Here is a 20,032-nt window from a genome sequence, read left to right as displayed (position 1 = left end):
GGGTCAGCCCCGGGGCCGGGGTTCCCTCAGGGGCCGGGGCCTAACCGCCGGGGCCGGGCTTCCCTCAGGGGCCGCGGCTGGAGTTACCTCAGCGCCGAGTTACCTCAGGGCTGCCCCGTGCAGGCCCTGCCAGAGGCCGGGCTGTGCGGAACCAGGCTGGGGAGCGGATCCGGCTGGAAATCTCCAGGAGAAGAGCCATGAAAGCGCGGTGTCGGGGTGACGGCTTCCTCTGCCGGTGACGCGCAGCTGGTTACACCCCTCTTCGGCACACCAAGCGCTCAGAGCAGGCCGCAGCACCCTGCACATGTCTTGTTTGATGGCCAATAATCAACTTATCTTTTTAATCAAGCTCTTTTTGCCTTAGTGGTGATTTTTGAGATGTTCGTCCCTTTCCCCGTGACATGTAGGTAGGTGGCGGTGTCATCTCCTACGTTTCCAGGCTGGTGCCTGCCATTTCCTTGACTTACCCTCTCCAGAGCAGGATTTCCCCACTGGCCAGTAGACCAGCCAAGGCATGGGGCAGGACTGGTCTCTAGGACACGTCTGTCACAGAGTGCCTGCTGTCACCTCTCGAGATAGCGAGTTAACCATCACGCACTGGCAGGTTGGCTTCAGGAGGTACTAGGCACCAGTCATGGTGAACATTGTGCCAGCTGGCCTTGTTCTTCTATACGAGTGTATGTGAGAGCAATAGTATCTTGTAAGCAACATCTTAGTAACCATTGAGGAAATTAATGTAGTCAGCAGAGGCGTTTTCCCATTTTAGTAACCGTGATTTAGTTTCAGCCTTCATACTTTAGCGGTGCCAAGACTGAGAATGCCAGAAGATCCGTCGAGTGCCACAGGTCATTCTGCATCCGCCCCTCTTGCCCGGTCATTCCTTGGTGCTGAGCATCTTGCCATCCTCTTGTAGCTGGGGTGATTATATTTAGACCAGATCTTGTTGCTTTATGAGCAGGAAATTTTTTTGCTTCCCCCCTGCCTCAAGTAAACACTTTATGTGAGGCATTAACATTTCCAAACAAACATTAAAAGAGCACTTAGCGATGTTCAGCCAGTTGGATCACTCAATTGGTTGAACAAAGCTAACCCTGTAATTTTGAATACAGGGTGTCTTGCACATGAATGAAAATAAGGAGGGAGTATGGTATGATGTGTTCTCTTTGCTGGACTGCTCCATTCCTGTGTCCTGGAGAAGATGGATATGAAAGAGGGTAATAACCACGGTGAAATTATTTTCTTTGTTTAGCCATTCTAAAATGTTTACGTATTTATTTGGCTCATACATATAGCTAGAGGCCAAAATGCATCTGAATTGCAGTTTTCCTCACGTAATCTTTAAGCGTGAAGTGAGTGAAGGCATTCCAGCTCTACTGAGTCCTCCACCCGCAGGACTACACTTCTCATGAGACCCTCATGAATCCGTGGAAGGGCTTGGATAGGCTTAGTTTGTCTAGCGCTTTGTGCGGGTTCTCTAAAATAAAGAAGAGGCAGGGAAGAAAGTGTGAATGTAGGCAATGTTCATTCAAAAAGAAAAAAGAATTCAGCAGCATTTTTGGCATTTGTTAATAAACATTCATCTCTGTATTGCAGGTGAGCCCTGTGGTACCAAACCTGTATATGGAGAAGTCCAGAGTACTGAGAGGGGGGTTGGAATTGGTCAGTTTGTGTAACATCTCCCTTCCTTCTGCAGAGGAGGTGGGAGAACAGCTCTGGCTGCAGAGAAGTCACAGGCTGTTTTCTGAAAAATACCCTTGGAGCTGTCTTATCTCTTCTGCTAGATCTTAAGTGTTACTTTACTCAGTAGTTTCTAGGCAGGACTGGTGCTGATCTACACAAAACCCAGCTTTTCTCTGCCTTTGATTCCCCAGCAACCTTTCCCCCTTTGCAGAATGTTAATGTACTGGCATTCCTTCACCAGGCAGGGAAGAGCCTTGCTCCCTCTCAAAGCCTAAAAGCCAAACTCTCTGAGGCTGTGTTGCCATCAAGCTCACCTTGCGGTATATTTTTGTTTGTAGAGCATGAGGAGTTTTCCATGGAGGAGCATGGCTCCTTCCTGCAGCTAGTTCTTCTAGTCTGAAATTCAGTTCAGTTTAGACATCACTCCCCCCCTTTTTTTCCCCACAGCTACAGTTGCTAAAGTGATTGACAAATTTGAGGATGAAACTGCAGATGACATTTTCCCTGTTGGTAATATACGGAAAAAAGCTTCAGCTGCTCTCCTGGAAGCTGATAAAAGGTACAGTGGAAAAGCTACATCTCGCAAAGCCTTGCAAGAAGAACTCTGGGGAGATGCTCTGTCTGAAGAAGGATCTGGTAAGAAATCTCATTTCTTTCCCCTTTTCACTAGACTACTCAAAATTTGATATTAGCCTGTTAACTGAGCTAGTGCCATCTGAACTGAGATGACAAACTTTAGGTCCCTGTTACAGGGCAGTAAACAGGTACAATTAAGTTGGACATCTTCTTGAAATGCTTTCCTGAAATTCAGGCCATATTTTTTGGCCTGGGGGAAGGGGAAATCCCGAAGAGGTTGTCATTTCTACAGATTGAGGAAAGAGTGTGGCTAAGCATAAGGTGACGGTCAGTGCACTGATGGACCATTGCGTGGAGGAAAAGAAACAGCTCCCATTTTATGCCACTATATCTCGGGGACTGCAAGTATATACAGATTCTCATTTGAAAAATGCATATAGCAAATTCTGACCACCTTGTTTGCTTATCATGTCATTGCTTCATGGGAAAGCTAAGCCATGGATCTCCTAATCATTGCTGCAGAAAATGTGAGCTGAGATCTTTTTGTGGATATGGGGCTGTTTCTCCATTATTTATCCAAAACAGAGAGTAACATCATACACAGATAAAACAGAGTTTGGAGCTCAAATAGCCCAAACCTGTAGCTACTGATGATGCATACTGCATACTGGCACATTTTGCTGGTAAGTAAATAACTTTTTTCTCTTTTTATTATTAGCTGAAGACGCATTAGATGAATGGTACAGTGGCAGCGAAGATGCAGAAGAGAATGGCAGCTTAAGCACTAAAACAAAGGAGAAGCCCGACAGTGCTGGCAGTGACCAGGAGGATGACTTGGAAGAGGGTGAAGAGACAGATCTGTCTGCCAAGGCACCAAATTTCAGTTTCCAGGATATTACAGACTTCGAGAAATTTACAGAGGGGATGGATGATGTAGGAAGCAGTGAGGGAGAAGATGAAGATGATGCCAGCGTGGAAGAAGGAAGTGATGAGGAGGAGTATGGGAGTGAAAACCACGACAATATAAAGGAAACCAAAGACAGTGAAGGTGACGGGGGGATGATGACGTTCTCAAAAGGACAAGAGGCTGAAGAAGTAGAAAAAGGAAAAGCTGTGAAGAACCAGCTAGGTTTGTGCATGTTTGCCTTGTATTTTGACAAGACTTTCACCTTGCTGACACTATAGAAACTGGCCATGTTAGGAACCGCTTCAGCATGTTAACATGCTGTTAGCATACTGCATGTGCATGCTACAGCAGCCCTAGTGATTTGCAAATGTTCTGCCAAATCTGCTGTGCGAACTGGTGTCACTGCTGGTACAAAATCTCACGTTACGAAGGGTATTTATCCACTGGCTTAACTGAACCACTACTACAAGTATATTCAGTATTGGTGGGGATGGGGACTTCCTACACTGATAGTGCTGTGCAGTGATGCTGATACCGCTTCTGCTTCTTTTCAAAATGTAATACTGAATGCAAATTTCTTCCTATCTGTCTCATTAAACTATCAAACGTCCATATGCAGAATGTCCTTTTAAACAGTAAAGCAAAGGGATGATTTTTTTTGTGGGTCATAGAATTGCAGTCAGGATCATAGGATGGGATGTGGTTTTGCCCAGAGACACCTTGTGGTACCAATTTTGTGCTGAGTCAGTGAATGCAAAGATTTGCCCTAACCAGGAGTAATGTAGCACAAAGGAGAGGGCCTGTGCTCTTAAATCAACAGCTCCTTCACGAGGAGCAAGTGCTCTGGCTTGCTGAAATTGTTTTATTTTTTCTTTGTTATGAAGCACTGTGGGATCAACTGTTGGAAGGAAGAATCAAGATGCAGAAGGCGCTCGTAACAGTCAACCGGCTTCCACAGCCAGATACTTACCCAATCTTCAGAGAGGAAGGTGGACAAGAATTTGACAATGCTGTCGAGAACTGTAAGAATTCTTCAGTCTTTCTACTTTGGGTAGACTCTGCTGTAGCCAATATGTTTTGCCTGTGCAGAGAAGTGTTAATGGGAAAGTGGGGGCTTTGAGTTGCGTGTGTCTGTAGTATTAGCCGTTGGTTTGTATTGGCTTAATCATTAATTAGGTACTGTGCAAACAGAAACCAAAAAGTGTTTCCTACCCCAGACAAGGAAAATGTCTCCTATCGCCCACGTCTGTATATGCCTAGCTGATCTCTGCTGGTGGCCTGTCATCACTTATGTGATGTTGGAAAGCCTCAGCTCAGGTCCTGCTGCTATTTCTAGTTCACGTGGGGATTGAAGTTTGCTTATCAAATCTAAGTTTCGTGCTGGATCTTAGGAATAATTGGTTTGGTTATTGCTGTTCGGTGCAGAGTTGGGATGCTTCTTTCCCCAGAGACACCTTGTGGTACCAATTTTGTGCTGGGTCGGTGGATGCAAAGATTTGCCCTAACCAGGAGTAATGTAGCCCAAAGGAGAGGGCCTGTGCTCTTAAATCAACAGCAAATACCTTTTCAGCTTGGAGCTGCTTCATCTGTTTATTTCTTAGGATCGCTATTAATGATATTGATCTGATGAGATTTGTAGTAGATTCTCCAATATGGCAAATCTAATGTGCACGCTCCAGCTGATAAGTGCAAAGTACTCAACTTCAGTGTGTTGTGGGTCTATTTAATTTTTAGAATTGGACACCTTTTTTACTGGCCTTCAGGTAAATGCACAGGGAGATAAATGTCTGGTATGTTATCCTTAGGAATAAATACAAACTACTGCAGGTATCAGTTGGCGTCCATTTCTCCCTGACATGTTTGTTGTTTTCTGTCAAAAACCACACAGATGACAATGTTTATACACAGATTGTTTTTTTCTAATCCCACTAATCAGAAATTAATGAACTTCAAGGATATTCTTCCAGTGATTTTGAATAATAGAGATAAGCCCAGTACCATTTTAAAGCTTGCCAGGTTGGTTATCCCTTTTACTTCTATTTCTTCTTTCCCAATCTTGAGATACTGCTCACTTTCTAGAACGTTTCAGCTCCGTAGTTGAAATGGAGCATCCCGGGAAGCCCCCTTATGTGATCCAGTCGGTAGGAAACGCTGTAGTGATGTCTACAGCCTTTCATGCTGAACATCAGAGACGTCACCTGAACTGTCTGGTTTGCTGTGGTTGTATATCTGTTCAGCCACACGGTGTGCCAGTTTGTACATGGTGTAGTGATACCTGCGCATTGAGAAATTTTGGCCTGGGCTGGCCCAAGTCACCTTAAAACTGGGTTAGGAACTTTCACCGTCATCAAACCTGACCCTGAATATTGCCCCTATACCAAGTTTTGACTATCTTCTTAACAGCTTATACTTGAACTTCATCAAACCTGACCCTGAATATTGCCCCTACACCAAGTTTTGACTATCTTCTTAAGAGCTTATACTTGATCTGAACATGGTAGCTAATCAGCTTATCTGGAGTTACAGCAGGTGAGATACTTTATATTTTAAAGTTAGCTCTGCTGCTTTAAATGAAGTGATTAAGGAAAAAAAGGTGAACTCCCAACAATACTAAGCTGACCTTTCAGTGAAATGCATGTTATTAATGTATTTAATGAGATGCATTACAAACTGCACTGAGCACCATGTTTCATTACAGGTCTAAAATGCAATATCATTAAAGACCTTTAATAGAAACAATGGTTGACATTTTGATATTTCCCATAAGCAAAATACATCCAGGAACATGGAGTATAATACTGTACACAGTACAGCAGGGAGGTTAATCTTCCAGTTGTCCAGAATGCTAAAGGAAAATCCACTGTTAATAACTGCTCGGTGATTCCCTCCCCACCCTCTTTTCATAATCTGGGCAGGAAGGTTGCAGTGGTATACTCTGATGTTCCTGATAACCTGCAGTTGTGTTCTGTATTTCATCTGTGGAGACAGCAAGAAAATATAGCTGGAGTGACCTGGGCAAAGTTAGCAGAGGAAGCGCTCAGACTGACAGACGGAAAGTAATGAATCCAGGAACATTCTGCTACTACTATACTTGTTTAGTGTTTTCTGGTGTTCCCTAAGGGACCAAAGTTATATTCCTTTTTTGTTTTCTATTTTTTAAAAATAAAATCTGTAGTTGTACAATAAAGTAGGTTACAATAAATAGTAATTTTTGATGAGCTATGCTATTGTCCAGTGCAGCTATCTTTCACTGCCTTGCAAAGATGCTCTTTCCAGAAGCTACAAAGTGCCACGCATGAAATAAGGAGTAAATTTATGTGTGAAGATCTTACGAAAGACTAGGGATGTAGTTGATGTTAGTGGCAAAGACCCATCTCTCTCACTTTGCTGTGTTGGGCCCTGTGAGACGGATTCATGTCTAATCAACAGCTAGAGCTTTACCCCATGGGCAGTCTGAGCTGTGTTACGTGTTCGCTCACGGAGCTTCTGCCTGGGCAACCAGGGCTGTGCCCTGTCAGTTCAGGAGGTGAAACGAAATCCTTTCTGAAAATATACATCATAATATATTTTAAGTTCTTTCATTAATTGATACACCTTGATTTATGAAGGGGAAAAAAATCTCACTTATTATAGATCAGCTTCCAATAAAAGTCCTAATTTTTGGCTGATCAAGTGGTTTAGTGGCTTCTATAAAAATAAACTTTTTTACTCGATTCTGAACGGTGATGTAGTGGGCTGGATAAACATTTCTGGGCTCCTGAGTTCTCATCCCAGTTGTGTTACCAGCTTATGGGTAGGATTTCCATTCCCCGGGCAGGAAAAGTTAGAATAATTGTGCATGAGAAAGTTTGAAGATGAGTTGAAGACAGGACTTTGTAAACACCGAATGTTGAGGTGGTTCCATCGTACGTGATGTGCTTCACTCTTTGACAGGATTTGGGATAATCATGACATTGACACTGTTTTGGACTGGATTTCAGGGAATCCTCAGCACTTCTTTCCAAATCCACAGAATAAATTTGGCACGCTTTCATCATCTTCATTGAATAGGAGGAAATGATGTGGTGTTCAAGTTGCACAAAGCAGTTAGTGCCAAAAATCCAGACTCGGAGTACGCTGTAGCCTGCTGAAGGCAGGAGGGCACAGAGAGGTCTCGGCACCCAGCTCCCTCTGAGGTCCCGGACGAGTCCCTCGCGTGTCTTTGAAAGCTGCCCCAGAATGCTTTCAGTAATTTATCCCAAGTCTTTCCATTGCTCATGAAATTTCTGCTCCGTGCTCACAGGAAGGATGATTTTTTTGAAATGGAAAATGGTCCTTCATATATTTGCCTCTTTGGTATCTCCCGCTTGTGACAACGCTCTGTGCAGCTCGTGGTGGTAGTGAAATTCCCTAAAGGTTTGAGTGTAATTGTGTTAAAGAGTAGACGGAGTTTTAAAGCCAAATCTGAGCGAAAATGGTAAGGTCATACTTGTTTTCCAAATTTTGAGATTGGAGGTTACAAAACTTCAAGTGTTTAATTTATTATTTTTGTAACCTTTTATGAATTTTTTTTTTTTTAATGATACAACGTGCCTTGGACTGTCTTGGATTCCTGAGATCTCAGGTTCTGGTGGATGATTTACTGCAAAATTGCTTATAAATTGAAGTAGAAAATGTTTTGCAGACCTGGCAGCTTTCAGGCTTCACACCCATTTGTCACCCAGCATTTCCCTTTGTGTATAGAACAAGAATTAATTAGGCTGCACTGCAGGAAAAGTTTATGGCCATAATTTATATAGGATGAATTTCTGTTTAAAGAGACAGCATTGCTTTGTTTGCACTGTCTTACTTTTTCTTTCCTTTTTTTTTTTTTTTTTAAATCTTTAATTATATTCCAGAATTTTTGCTGTCACCCTTTTTACATACAAATTGGAGACCAAACTGTGGTCGTGGAGCTCATGTTTATTCCTGTTTTGCATCCATGGAGAAAGTCTGAGTGGTTTTTAATACTGAAATCACAGTGGCTGCACTCTGAATGCAGTGCAAATGTTTAATGTTTAATGCACAGCACACGTGAGCTCCCACAGCTTACATTTCTGAGGTGCTCTTGCCTGGAGTGGTCTGTTTCTCCAAGATACATTTGTATTCTCTTGCACCATATCTTCCAGTCTAGTCCAGGGCTTGAGATGTTGCCTCCGTTTGGGGTCTTGCACGTTCAATTAATGTTTTTCATAATCAATGCAAGTCAGAATTTGCAATCTGCTCCTGATTTGCACATTAAAGAGACCCATTAATTAAAAATTCCAATCCCTGGCATGTTCCCGCAGGATCCTTGCATTATTTACATAGAAAAAGAGTGCAAGGTGCAAGTTTCTGTGCTGTGCCTCTGCACAGATTGCATGCCTGCCATTCATATTTCTATGTATGTTTTCAAGGGGGAGGAAGGTTAGAAGTGGATCTCATGAAAATGTCACGAAAAATTACCTCAAGGGCAAGAAAGAGCCAAAAAAGAGGTGGAAGCAACATTAGTGAAGCCACATCCAGTGTCAGGAATTAAACAGTTCCTAGGTTTGGGGCTTATTATGTTAAATCTTGATTCAGTGACAAAAACCCCACAGCTAATTGGGGGGCAGGGGGGCAACAAGAGCTTTAAGAAATTATATCTCTCAATCAGCAGGGGCTGGAAGCTGTTGTTGTACGTGCCCGGGGTAGCTGGGCTTTCCGATATGGTCATGTAGCTCTGTTCTTGCTATTTTAATTACTTTCTCGTTACAATTTTTGTGGAAAGTACTAAGCTGGGAATGTTTCAGTGACTGGTAGTTAGGCAGTGATACTTTATGCTTCACAAAGAGAGCTGGGAATTCTAGCTTTTAAATAGTATAATGTGTTGGTTTTAGTTGGCAAGATGAGGAGTTAACATATAGAAACCCAGGCAATATGTGTTGTTTTCATAAGTATATGCTTTCACTTTCAGTAGGTCCCTGAAGTGCAAATTACTGGCTGAATTTTTGTGGTTTTTTTTTTGCTTTGATTCCATCTGTCGGTGGATTAAGAGAAAATACTGGAATCCCACATTTCTATTCTTCAGCATAAGCTCCAGATAAGTTGTTTTGGAGAAATGGAGAGAATACTGGTTTTGGTAAAAGGTAGACGTGCAGGGTCTGTAAGAATGGATTTGGTCTCTGAAGGAACAAAAGTGGGGGCAACAAATATTAACTGTTATTTACACTTTGTAGGGCTGTGGGGAAGTTATACAAAGGTTTGTGATCAATAAGAAAATAAACCTGAATAAAGTGAATCAGACAGAAAAAAAAAAATCAAATGAAGTCTCCATGTGCTTGCAAAGCCATTATCCCCAAACCTGCCTGGGTTATTAATGTATTAATGGAGCAGCAGCAGTGAGCTCTCCCTAGCAGCGGCCTGAACTTTTCAGCACAGTGCCTTGTCTGCTGCTTATAGATACAAAATTGTATACAGCTTTTTAAATTCTGCTGAAATCTGTGCATCTTTTCTCAACTCACAGTGGTGTTTGAACTTTCGTTTGTATTCTCTATAGTCAACTATCTCTTATTTTCCTGATCACTGTGATGTTACTCTAGATGATTCAACCATGGATATTCTCTGTGGCCGTGAGCTAGTGGCGTTGCATCCATGCGCAGGATGCCATTCCTGTATTCCTTGTACTGAGGGAGGATGTATCATCCAGAAGAAACCTTGTTTCCCCCATCATTTAGCATTTCTGTAGTATCCTCTTGGAAATCCCTGCAGAAGAATTGTGGCGTTGGGCTCATTCACAGAAAGAGATGAGTTTATATTGGAGGCAGGGCGTTGAAGAGTGCTGCAGTTAGCACGGCTGGCTGATAAGCAGTGCTGCAACGCATGACCTTGTTCACCCTAGAGCACGCTGCACCGGGGCCCGAGCATAGTAGAATAGTGCGTTTTGCCTCTTGGGAATAAGTTAAATGTAATGATGGAGACCGGTCCTTTTTTGTACCCTACAAGTAGTCCTCTAGTCCTCCTTGCAGCCTGTGCAGCATTACAGATAGTTTCTTTGTGGCCACTCTAGGGGTGCAGTTACACCTTGAAATGGGAAATGGCGGTTGCTGCCTCAACAGTGGTTCCCAGACCTGCCTTTCCTTCTCCATACTGCGTTTGGACTGCAGAATATTAGAGCATGTGCACCTTTTAAGTCCTTCAGTATGTGTTTTAAACGGGGTGCTGTGAAGAAACCTTATTCAAAAGAAAGACATGGAAAGATGAAACAGGGGAAACGAGTGTGAAGTACACGTAATGTTTGCAGGAAGCAACTCACTATTCATAATCTTGCTGTAGCCAGTTTCTTCAATGCAGAGTCAGTTGCTGGATAACTTATGTTTCACATTGATTAGTTATTCCCTTCAGGTGTTATGTGTCTCAGGTGCAGCTAGCCAGCAGTTGCTAATTATGTTTTATTGAAAAGTAGAGCTAAAAGGAGCACTTACAAAACTTTGCAGGACTTGCCTGGGACTGCACAAGGCCGGGTGTTCGGTGCCTTCTGGGAAATGAAGGAGATGTTGACTTTTTGTTTCTAAAATGTGCAGTCCAGTCCAAACACTTCGGCTGACCCAGAAATGTCTGTTTCTGGGGTGGAAATAGGTGCATTTGTAGTGGGTGTGCTGGTAAAGGACTGTGCTTCCACCTGGAGCTACGTGGACCTTTATAATAATTGCCTGAGTTGGGCTCTTGGTACGCCAGGTTGGTTAACTGCTTCTGTGACAAGTATCTGTGGCTTGTGACTAAACAGCACATTTGTGGACAAGGCCTCTTAAGGAGGTGATTGGGAATCCCACTTACCTTCATTGCCAGCAGGAGACCTCCAAAGATGCCATGTGTTTTCTGGTTTTACATTCTTGCATATTAAACATTTCTGTATGAATGCTTCACACTGATCATGTTTATCTTCTTCTGGGTTAGTTCTGTAATATTTTGCTGAAAAGGGACTCAAGACAGAGGGAAAGATTCTATTAGTACCTATTTAGTGTACGTTTGTTTGTATGTTCTCAGTGTCTTTTTAATAGAGGATTTTTGCTGGATTCTGTTACTCTGATTCCTGATCTTTAAAAAAAAAAAAAAAATGACATCCTATGCAACATCCAGATAAGTCAGGTCAGAGAAGCTGATTAAGCTTTGGCTAACTTTGAGTAAGATCAAGTCTGCTTTAGGTAGCAGAGAACCTGTTCCACTTCCTGTAGGAGAGGATGTGTCTGGCAGGGCGTCCTCCTCTCCAGCCGTGCAGCGTGCCCCGCCTGACGGGCTCACCCTCTGCCTCGCTCCTCGGCTGCGCCTGGTTGTCATTTTATGCATCTGGTTAGAGAAAAGCTGTCAGATGAAATGTGCTTTATTGACACAGGCTCGGGATTTTTCAGAGAAGCCTGCAGGAATCAAGTGCCGATAATTCCAGTCATAATTTCTTTATCTCTGTTCGTGGATCACTTTTAATACTCAAATGTATCCATACGTACATCTGGAGATGATAATGCATTAATACGGAGCAGGGGAGGTGTCACAGGGGAGTGGGGGAGGAACTGAGGCACGGGCAGATTACACAGTTTCCAGAGGCATAGAGCAGTTACAGGATTAATTGGTGCTAGGCAAGATCATGGACTTAAATATATTCTTGCTTTGAAGATTTTACTGGGAGCCTGCACAAATGTGTGACAGCAGAACTGGGTTTCAAGCCTCAGTGTAAATCATTGTGATCAGATCTAGCCCACTAAAAACTGGTAGTTCATTTTAATTGAATTGTATTAGTCTAGACACTTTATGAATACAAAAAACATCATGCTTGTCAATTCATGCAGGGTTGAATTTGATTTAAATGGATGTGGATGCAGGTGTCCCCAAATTTCACCTTTCCTCTCTGATCTAATGAAGAATCTATTCAAGTTTTTTTGGGTCTGAGCCAGAGCCTGTTGACATTAATGAAGACTTTTCTCTTGACTGAAATAAATGCATGAATCAGACCCTTTTTCCTAAATTTTGTTGTAATGATCCTATGCCTTGGGGAGCTTTTGGTAAGAACTGTGGTCAGTAAGGACAATAAGCTCCTGGGCTCATGGGTGGCCGTTCTGCGTACGTGCCAGTGAGTGAGAGGGAAGAGATACGAAGTGAGAAGCTTTAGACAAAGGCGCAGGTCTCAGTTTTGGAGCTCTGTTGTTTGTGTGCGTGTTTAGTTGGGTAATGGGGGATGTGAGGTTTTGTGCATGTGCAAAATGTGGGCTGTGCGAGGTACCAGGAAAGTATTTTGTGGCCTGTCGTTGCTGTCTGTGAATTGTTCAGAAATCTTGTGTAGGAGGTAGTGGAGAAGCGCAGGATATTTATTTAACTTGCCATTTGGGGCTTTTTTCAGAAAAAAACGCTCTTGCCCTCTAGCTCAAGCTAAACCAAGGCTTTTAGCTTGTGGTATTTAGTCTTTTGAGCAGAATTTTTGTCTGCTTCTCTTGTATAGATGTGGTAAAATTGAAATGCTCCCATTTTATAGGTTATCTCCGTAGCCATATGTGTTGGACACTATTGGTGTTTGAGGTTTATTTTAAATCTGTCTTAAATTCTAGTGCAAGAACTGCTGGGACAGTCCGTAGTTGTTGACCTGATACACCCAAACTCCAGACCGTGGGATTACACCACACTTTAAGCACATCAAATAGGTTTGCCTACACTTGAGTTTCCCAAGATAATTAATAGCTAATTAAATTGAGTTTAGCTAAATACTTGTGCATGTTAGTCTGTATACTCCACAAACAAGATGCAGGGAAACAAAGGCTTGCAAAGCATCCAGACAAGCATGTGCAAATGTCAGCTAACTTGGATTAATTGGCAATTGGTTACCTTGAGATGGAAACTCAGTGCTTGTCATGATAAATGTAATTAATGGCCTGGTATTATATGGGGAGGTCAGTCTAGATGGGCTAATGTTCCCTTCTGGCCTTAACATCTAGATAACTATGAAATTTCACATTTCCTCTTCCTTTCTCATCCTTGCATATGTACTTGGGGATTCCTGCCTGGCAGAGACAGGAATGCATGCTGTCAGCTTCTTTACATTTACAGTAATGTAAAACATCAGTTTTTATAAATCTCATTTTTACAAGCCACGTCCCCTCCCTGGTTTGGGCTGATATCAAAAGATGACGGTTGAGGCGAATCAGTAGAGCATGAACTTCATGGAAGTGTTTCTCTTTCTCTCCCTTCTCAGCTTTCCCCCTCCCCCAGTCCCCACTAATAAAATCCGTGAATGCCAAGCCCTTTATTCTGTTGTTGCACCTAGTTATTTTCTTTACTTTTCGCAAACTCATCTGTGTCTGATCCTGTTGTCCTTACTGTCAAATGCAGTAATATTAGAGTGAAAGGGCTAAATTGAGTCCGTTCTGTAACTCTTTGGGAGTCAGCTGAACTGCTTGTGTGAAAGGGGTTTGCAGCATTGGCTCCTTTGTGCTGAAGGAGTACAATTTTCCCCTCTGCAAAGGCTTTTGCATCATTTGCATTCCAATGGAACCAGCAAATTGGGCCTTCAGTATGGAGCAGACCTTTTTATTGCAATCATCAGAAAAGTCGGCCTTTTTCCTACCATCGTTTGATAAAATTCCACGCACTGAGTGTTGGGAAGCATGAAGGCAATGTTACTCCCATCATTTCCTAAAATAACCTGGACAGATTTACAGGTGCTTTGTGCTAGGATTCAGCTGAAGTCCATGAGAAACGTGTACGTAACTACACCACCTCTAAAAAAATCAGATCACACTCCGCTGCCAAAGGGCTTGCAGCTAGCCTATAATTTAGTCTAGGCTGGCTCTTGTAGCTTCTGTCTTACGCTTATCAGTAGCCTCTTATTTCTGTGCCGTCTTGGTTTTGGGGCACCAGGACATACAGGGGTGCAAATCTGAAGATAGCGCAAGTCCTGCCTGCACCATATTGTTCCTCCTACAGTTTGAATTACAGAAAAGCTGTTGTCCAAAGCTCCGTGTTTAAGATGCGATACCTGGAGGAATTCCCTCCGCCTTTTCCTGGCTGGTAATGTTACTCTGCTGTTGGGAATATAGAGCAAGCTCCAAAAGTAATACTGACAGACTTCAGAATTATGATACACTGGAGCTCTGGCGTAATTCTTTGTTGAAGAAGTTAGAGGCCTAAAATGTTAAGGCTTATTGTTATTCTGAGTTGATAATCTCTGCCTTGCTTTAATAATTTTTCCTCATGCCTGGATAGCCTGCGAGTTGCACAATAATCACTCACACAGCTTTGTAATCAATGCCCAAAGTAATAGGATTCCGCTGGCCAACGGCAATTAATAAATTTGTGTCTTTTTTAAAACACTAGCAAGTCGGGCCTGAAATACGACTGACTGGCTTTCCTCATTTGCATATTTATTGCAGTGGAAAAATTCTTGCCGAATGATTGATGTTGAGCCTGCCTCTTGAATTCCAAACAGCACATTATTATGAAATGAAAAATGCCGGCCATACAGTTGATTAAAGTTGAAGACAGTGGAATCGGTGTTTTTTAAGATTGTGGGAGAATTAAAGGCATATTTTAATAGATGTTGACAAGAAGTGAACTAACAAAAGCAAAGCAAAGGATTTGCTTGAAAAGATTTAATCAAACGTGTTTCTTGGGGGATTAATTGCTGGGGATGACTAGTGCAAGTGGCTGGCTTGTGGATTTGAATGAGAAGTATTGTTCTCAGGCCAGCGTATTGAGTGCCATTTTGACCTGTAGTTTAACTCCTGTCCCACAGTCGTTTGAAAGGAGTGAATGTTAGGATAAATGCGTGTACCTGATAAAGATACTTTTCATTATGTACGGCTATTAAAATAAAAGAGGTTTGATTCCTCTCCTTCTTTTTATTTGCATAATGTGACCAGTGCGCTGGTTCTGTGCAGGGGTGACACGGTGACTCTCCACGGTGGCAGGGGGAGCTCTCCCAATATTTGGCAGCTTTTGCTCTGCATACCGTGGTTCAAACACCAGCGTTGTTCCAGCTTTTCTGTGTGAGCACTTCATACAGCCTGTGGAGGTACATGCAAAATTAAAAGCTTGCATGCCAATGATATTCCTGTGATGCCAGATCCTCAGATTTAATTGAGGGGAAAAAGTAGTTAATTTCCAGCTTTGGCGTGGGCTCTGAATTTCAGCCGTCCCCTGTGCGTGCGGTGTTTCGTGCTGGTGCATCACGGTAATGATGCTCCTGTTTGTGTTTGCATACGGTGTGTACACAGTAACAGGCAGGCACCGTTCTCAAGGGGAGCAGTGCCACAGCAGTGCCCCATCGCGCCCTGTAAGGTGCCACGAACGTACAGCGATGGAGTGAAAATCCTAGGAGTTTTGCCCCAATTTTTAGGATTCCGTCCCTGACCGTCGTACTCCAAATCTGCTGGATGGATGCACCAGGGTCAGGCGGGGAGGAGCGCGCCTGGTGGAGCAGTTTTGGGAATCCCACTGGTTGGCTCTCTGTGAATACCTTTGAAAGCCTGGCCTTGAGGCACCGGCTTTTTTCCATCGACTTAAAGTGTCCCTGCGTGAGGCCGCTCCCTGCTGCTCCGCACCAGCTGCTGCTCTCCGCAGCTGCTTGGGAAGATGAAATGAGACCCCATTTTTAGAGGTCATGAAAAAGAGCGTAGATATTTTCTGCGCAGGAAGCCGCCTTGCTGAAGAAATGCTGAACTTACAGCGATGGGCGAGCACAGAAGCCATCGAGCCTGCAAGTCCCCAGCACGGCAGAGCTTGGGTTTCAGCGGCAGTGGAGGCGCAGCTGCCCTCTGCGTGCGGGGCGGGCTGGCGGGGGGAGCGTGTCCTGGGGCCGGTACCCTGCAGCCAGGAGCCACCCCACGCAGAGGGGGGACGCCAGCAGCACAGCCAGTGTGTCCGTAACCACTGGCATTGACAAAATTGATTTTTGTGGTTTGAGAGCAGTAGGACAGATTTCATCTCTGGTGGGTCTCCTGACACTTTGATACATGGCAGTGCTATCCCTGAATGGAGCTAAATACTCCAGGGCTACTTTCTGACTGGGTGAAGGGATGTATAAAATGAGAACGTATGAGAGAGTATTAACAGAAAGGCACACTTTGATTTACTGATACTGGCTCCCAGCTTTCTTGGTGGATTGATATGCTGTCTGCTGGATCTGGAACAACTTTTTCACTCCTGTACACAAAATGAAGGGGCTCCCATAGACTCTTAAAAGTGACTCTTACAAGTTAGCGTCTCACCACAGACACTCTGAGTCCCATTTAAGCTGGAAGTTATATTCAAACCACGTTTGCTGTGTTCTTGGAGCAGCTGCAGATGGATCCCACTCAGCATCCTTTTTTCTTTCCCAAAGAGCAGCTTTGAAAAGGTTTGATGGAAGGAGGGGTTGCGTGTTGTCCTGGGGTTAGTTGGCCTCTCCCACACACAGAGTGTGAGTTGTTGTTTTGGGGATTTCAGTTGCTCATACTGAAATGCTGTAAAGGGATCCAGCTTCTTCTGTTTTTCAGGCAGTTCTGAGCCACCAAAAACCACCACCAAAAAACACAGGTTGGACATGCAGAAGTAACTCCTGGAAAATGAGATCGTTTTGAGATTTTTATCACCGGTGATGTATGGCCCAATGTTGAAGGTGTCGGTTGTGACACTGATGTCGATATAAGGTAGAATATTTACCCCAGCACTTTGCAGTGCAGATTGTAAGAGAGATGCAGCAAAGCTGCCAGCAGAGAGTGAGAGAGAAGGGGTGGGAGAGGCACAGACTGGGGTGATAGGCTGTGCCTGCAAAGTCAGGTCAGGAGATTTTTACATACCACAGCTTAACAGTTGCTTTTGCAGTGCTGTGCCTGCAGTCACTGGCCGCTGCCTGGTGCGCTGGAGCGGGAAGGGGCAGCTGGGGATGTGTAAGCATCTGTAGTTGGCTGAACACAATAGAGCAACACCCAGAAGTGATACTGATGGCAGAGTTAGTGTAGTAGCTCTGGGAATAAGCTGTTGGCATCAGGATCTTCCCGCTGGTGAATGATGGTGGGAGGGTAGTCGTAGAGCTTTAACAGCCTTGGCCAGGTTGTGGTGCTTGTGAAAACCATAGCGTTGATATCTTCTTGATCCCGAAAGCTTTAGAAACTGGAAATCATCAGGGACTGCCTAGGACCTAATACAGCTCATGGCAGTGGGAGGCCCCTGCTGCATGGTCAGGGCTGGCATTGCCTGTGCTCTTAGAGGTATTGCTGGCTTTGTTCTGTGAACAGAGCAGGGAAGGGAGCAGGAGGTACAAACCTGATGGTTATCACGTGTGAAAGCTGCTAGTTGGTTGCCTTAATGTAGTGGCGTGCTTGAAAGCTCCATGTTTGTGACTCTTTTCTGTTTGTCTGTTTCAGACAAGGAGCAGCATTAAAAAAAATGTGCTGGGAGGGGGTAGGAGAGCAGGAGGGTTAGCGTCCGGCTTTCCTTCAAAATGACATAGTTTGCATCTACGAAACAGTTTTGTTTTACACTGCCTTCATTCACAAATGGATTCAGTCTTTTCCGCAAAGCGGACGTGTAAAGGCAGATGAGGGCATTAGGGGGAAGAGAAGATGGAGAGAGAGAGGAGACTGGGAAGAAAACAGTCCCTTCTGGAATTAAACGTGAAATGGATAGGGCAGGGCTGGATGGGAAGAGGGCAGGGGAGGGTGACACTTGGCTTCTGAAGTTGAGTTTACAGCACACTTAAGCACCCAACAGTAACAATGAGAATGCCATCCAATAATGCTATTAAATACACAAGAACTGAAAGCACGGAAATTACCCAGCTGTAAGAGGCTCATGATGAAGCCACTGTCTGGAATAATTAGCCCTCCCACCTGGTTAGACGCACGGTCATTGTCTTCCCTGCCCTCTCCATCCCCTTTACTCCAAATAAAATTGCTCCCCATCCCCACTTCTGTTGGGGTCCATATTCATAGCCTGGGGGAGCTTGAGCCTGTCTTTATTCCTTGCCTGCTTGCCATGGCCCTGATATACCCCAGAAGAGCTGGAGTGCTACTCCAGTTGTAATTGACAGGATCAAAGCCGCCTGGGGTGCATTAGCACTGCTGCTGGAGGATAGGCAGCGGGTAGAAAATAAACAGTTTCGGAAGCTCTGGGGACATTTAGCTGTGTTGCAGGCAGTGGGAAAGATTTTGCTGTTGTAAGCTGTGCACTCAGGCTAGGGTGGGGCACTTTCCTTTTGCAAGCGATGCTTTAGCTGCAGACACATACAACAAATGCATTTTTAAGGGCTTTTGTCTGTTTGTCTCTTGGAATTGTTTTGATGCTAACACACGACTGTTTTACAAGTATGGCAAACCTAATCCGTTAATAGGTTTATATAGAAGAGTTGTCAGAACGTGTCTAAAATGAACCGCAGGCCAGGGGAGGATGAGTCCAACAGCTGATCTGCAACAAAAATCTTAAAGCATCTTCTCCTTGACATTCCTGTTACTGAGGTCAGGCTGTAATTTATCTGAAGATGGTGACAACTGAGCAATATCACAGTGGTAACATGCGGGAGATTGAGACCTCTGAATGTCTGGGCTGATTTCTGCTTGCACTGTCTCTGTCTGGCTGATGAAGATTTGCTGTTCACTCTACCCATGATCTCTGTGTCCTCCATTAAAAAAAAAGAAATAAAGAAAAAAATTGAGTGGTGAAAAGTTCTCTCCATTCTTTTATGCTAACTACAAAGAAACAAACAGGTTTGGGAGTTAAGCAAAACAGCCCTACTGACTTCACGTCAGTGGAGGAACTGGCAGAGGGGGTACCAGGGGAAGCTCCGGAAAACCTCCCACCGCTGCAGTGCTCCTCTGGACAAATCCACGTGCTCTGTCAGCCAGGGTTACTGCTGCCCGCGAGGATGCTTGTTCTGGGTGCGTGGGGAGGGAAGCCAAAGCCTGCGTGAACGTATCCTGCAAGAAAACAGATCCTGAAGCAGTGTGCTATGTGCCTCCAGCGGTGCCTTTTTTCCCCCTTATGTGGTGCCTCTTTGTAAAAGTAGAAGGCAATACAGTAGTGTCAGGTAAATATAAGTTAATGTGTGTGAAGTTCAGTTTAGGTTTTTCGATAGAAGCATCCTGAGTGCTTTACCTGTAAGAGCTGACCCTGTGATTGATGTGTAGCAATGTACAAAGGGGGAGTTTGTGTAGGCCTAGACAAACACTTGTTTTATATCAGAGCGTTCTGCAGGGAGGCTTGTTGATTGCCACAAAAGAACTATTTTTAAAGAACAGATGCTGCAACAGTGTGCAGTTAACCCTTCTCACAGTCAGCTGCAACTGTGTGTCCTTGGAGAACATAAGATCATTGGAACAGAGATCATTTTCTCTGCATCTGCGTAGGAACAGGAAAATTGTCAGCTTTTGGATACACAGCATCAGATCTACATTCAGGATTTGTGTGTGCAAATACCCTGGAAAACAACTACTCATCCCTCTAAAACTAACCTTCACACCGTGTATTGATCATTTTGTACACCTCTCCACCCCAATCTTTGCTTCACTTTCTCTCTTTCTAAGGATCTCTGGGCCTGCAGTTCTGCTTTTCTGATCGGAATCTTCTCATTAAACTTGCCAGGTCATTGTTTAAGTTTCCCCCATAGATCAGATCTTGCTACATTGAATTTAACTTACAATCTAATTTCTTATACCTCCTGCGTGGTGAGCACAGCGGCATAGAAACCAGCAGTAGTCACAGCCCTGCAGGAGTTTGTTTTTTCTTCTTGCCTTCCCTCCTTCTGCTCCCTGTAACATGCACGTTATGTACAAGAAAGAAAAGTCAGAGGTCAGGTTTAGACAGGATGTACATATATACATTTTCCCTTGTGTTGCTTCATATTATTCCACTGAAGCTGGCCTCTGCTGCCAAACT

At 43.9% G+C, this 20,032-nt stretch overlaps 1 protein-coding gene across 1 annotated transcript in view; it reads left to right on the top strand.

Annotated features, from left to right (window-relative positions):
• The first annotated feature begins 634 nt into the window (after positions 1-634).
• Positions 635-20,032, top strand: part of AATF (apoptosis antagonizing transcription factor) — a 38,764-nt gene continuing 19,366 nt past the window's right edge. The window contains exons 1-5 of the mRNA XM_009584012.1: positions 635-677; positions 1,594-1,635; positions 2,128-2,316; positions 2,975-3,385; positions 4,048-4,185. Of these exons, the coding sequence (XP_009582307.1) occupies positions 635-677; positions 1,594-1,635; positions 2,128-2,316; positions 2,975-3,385; positions 4,048-4,185 (823 nt within the window). The remainder of the gene's footprint in view (positions 678-1,593; positions 1,636-2,127; positions 2,317-2,974; positions 3,386-4,047; positions 4,186-20,032) is intronic.

This window comes from Fulmarus glacialis, unplaced genomic scaffold (genome assembly GCF_000690835.1).
Source record: "Fulmarus glacialis isolate BGI_N327 unplaced genomic scaffold, ASM69083v1 scaffold2808, whole genome shotgun sequence".
NCBI classification, from domain to species: Eukaryota; Metazoa; Chordata; class Aves; order Procellariiformes; family Procellariidae; genus Fulmarus; species Fulmarus glacialis.
The sequence above is the reverse complement of the archived record's forward strand: the minus strand, read 5'-3'. Positions and strand labels throughout refer to the sequence as shown.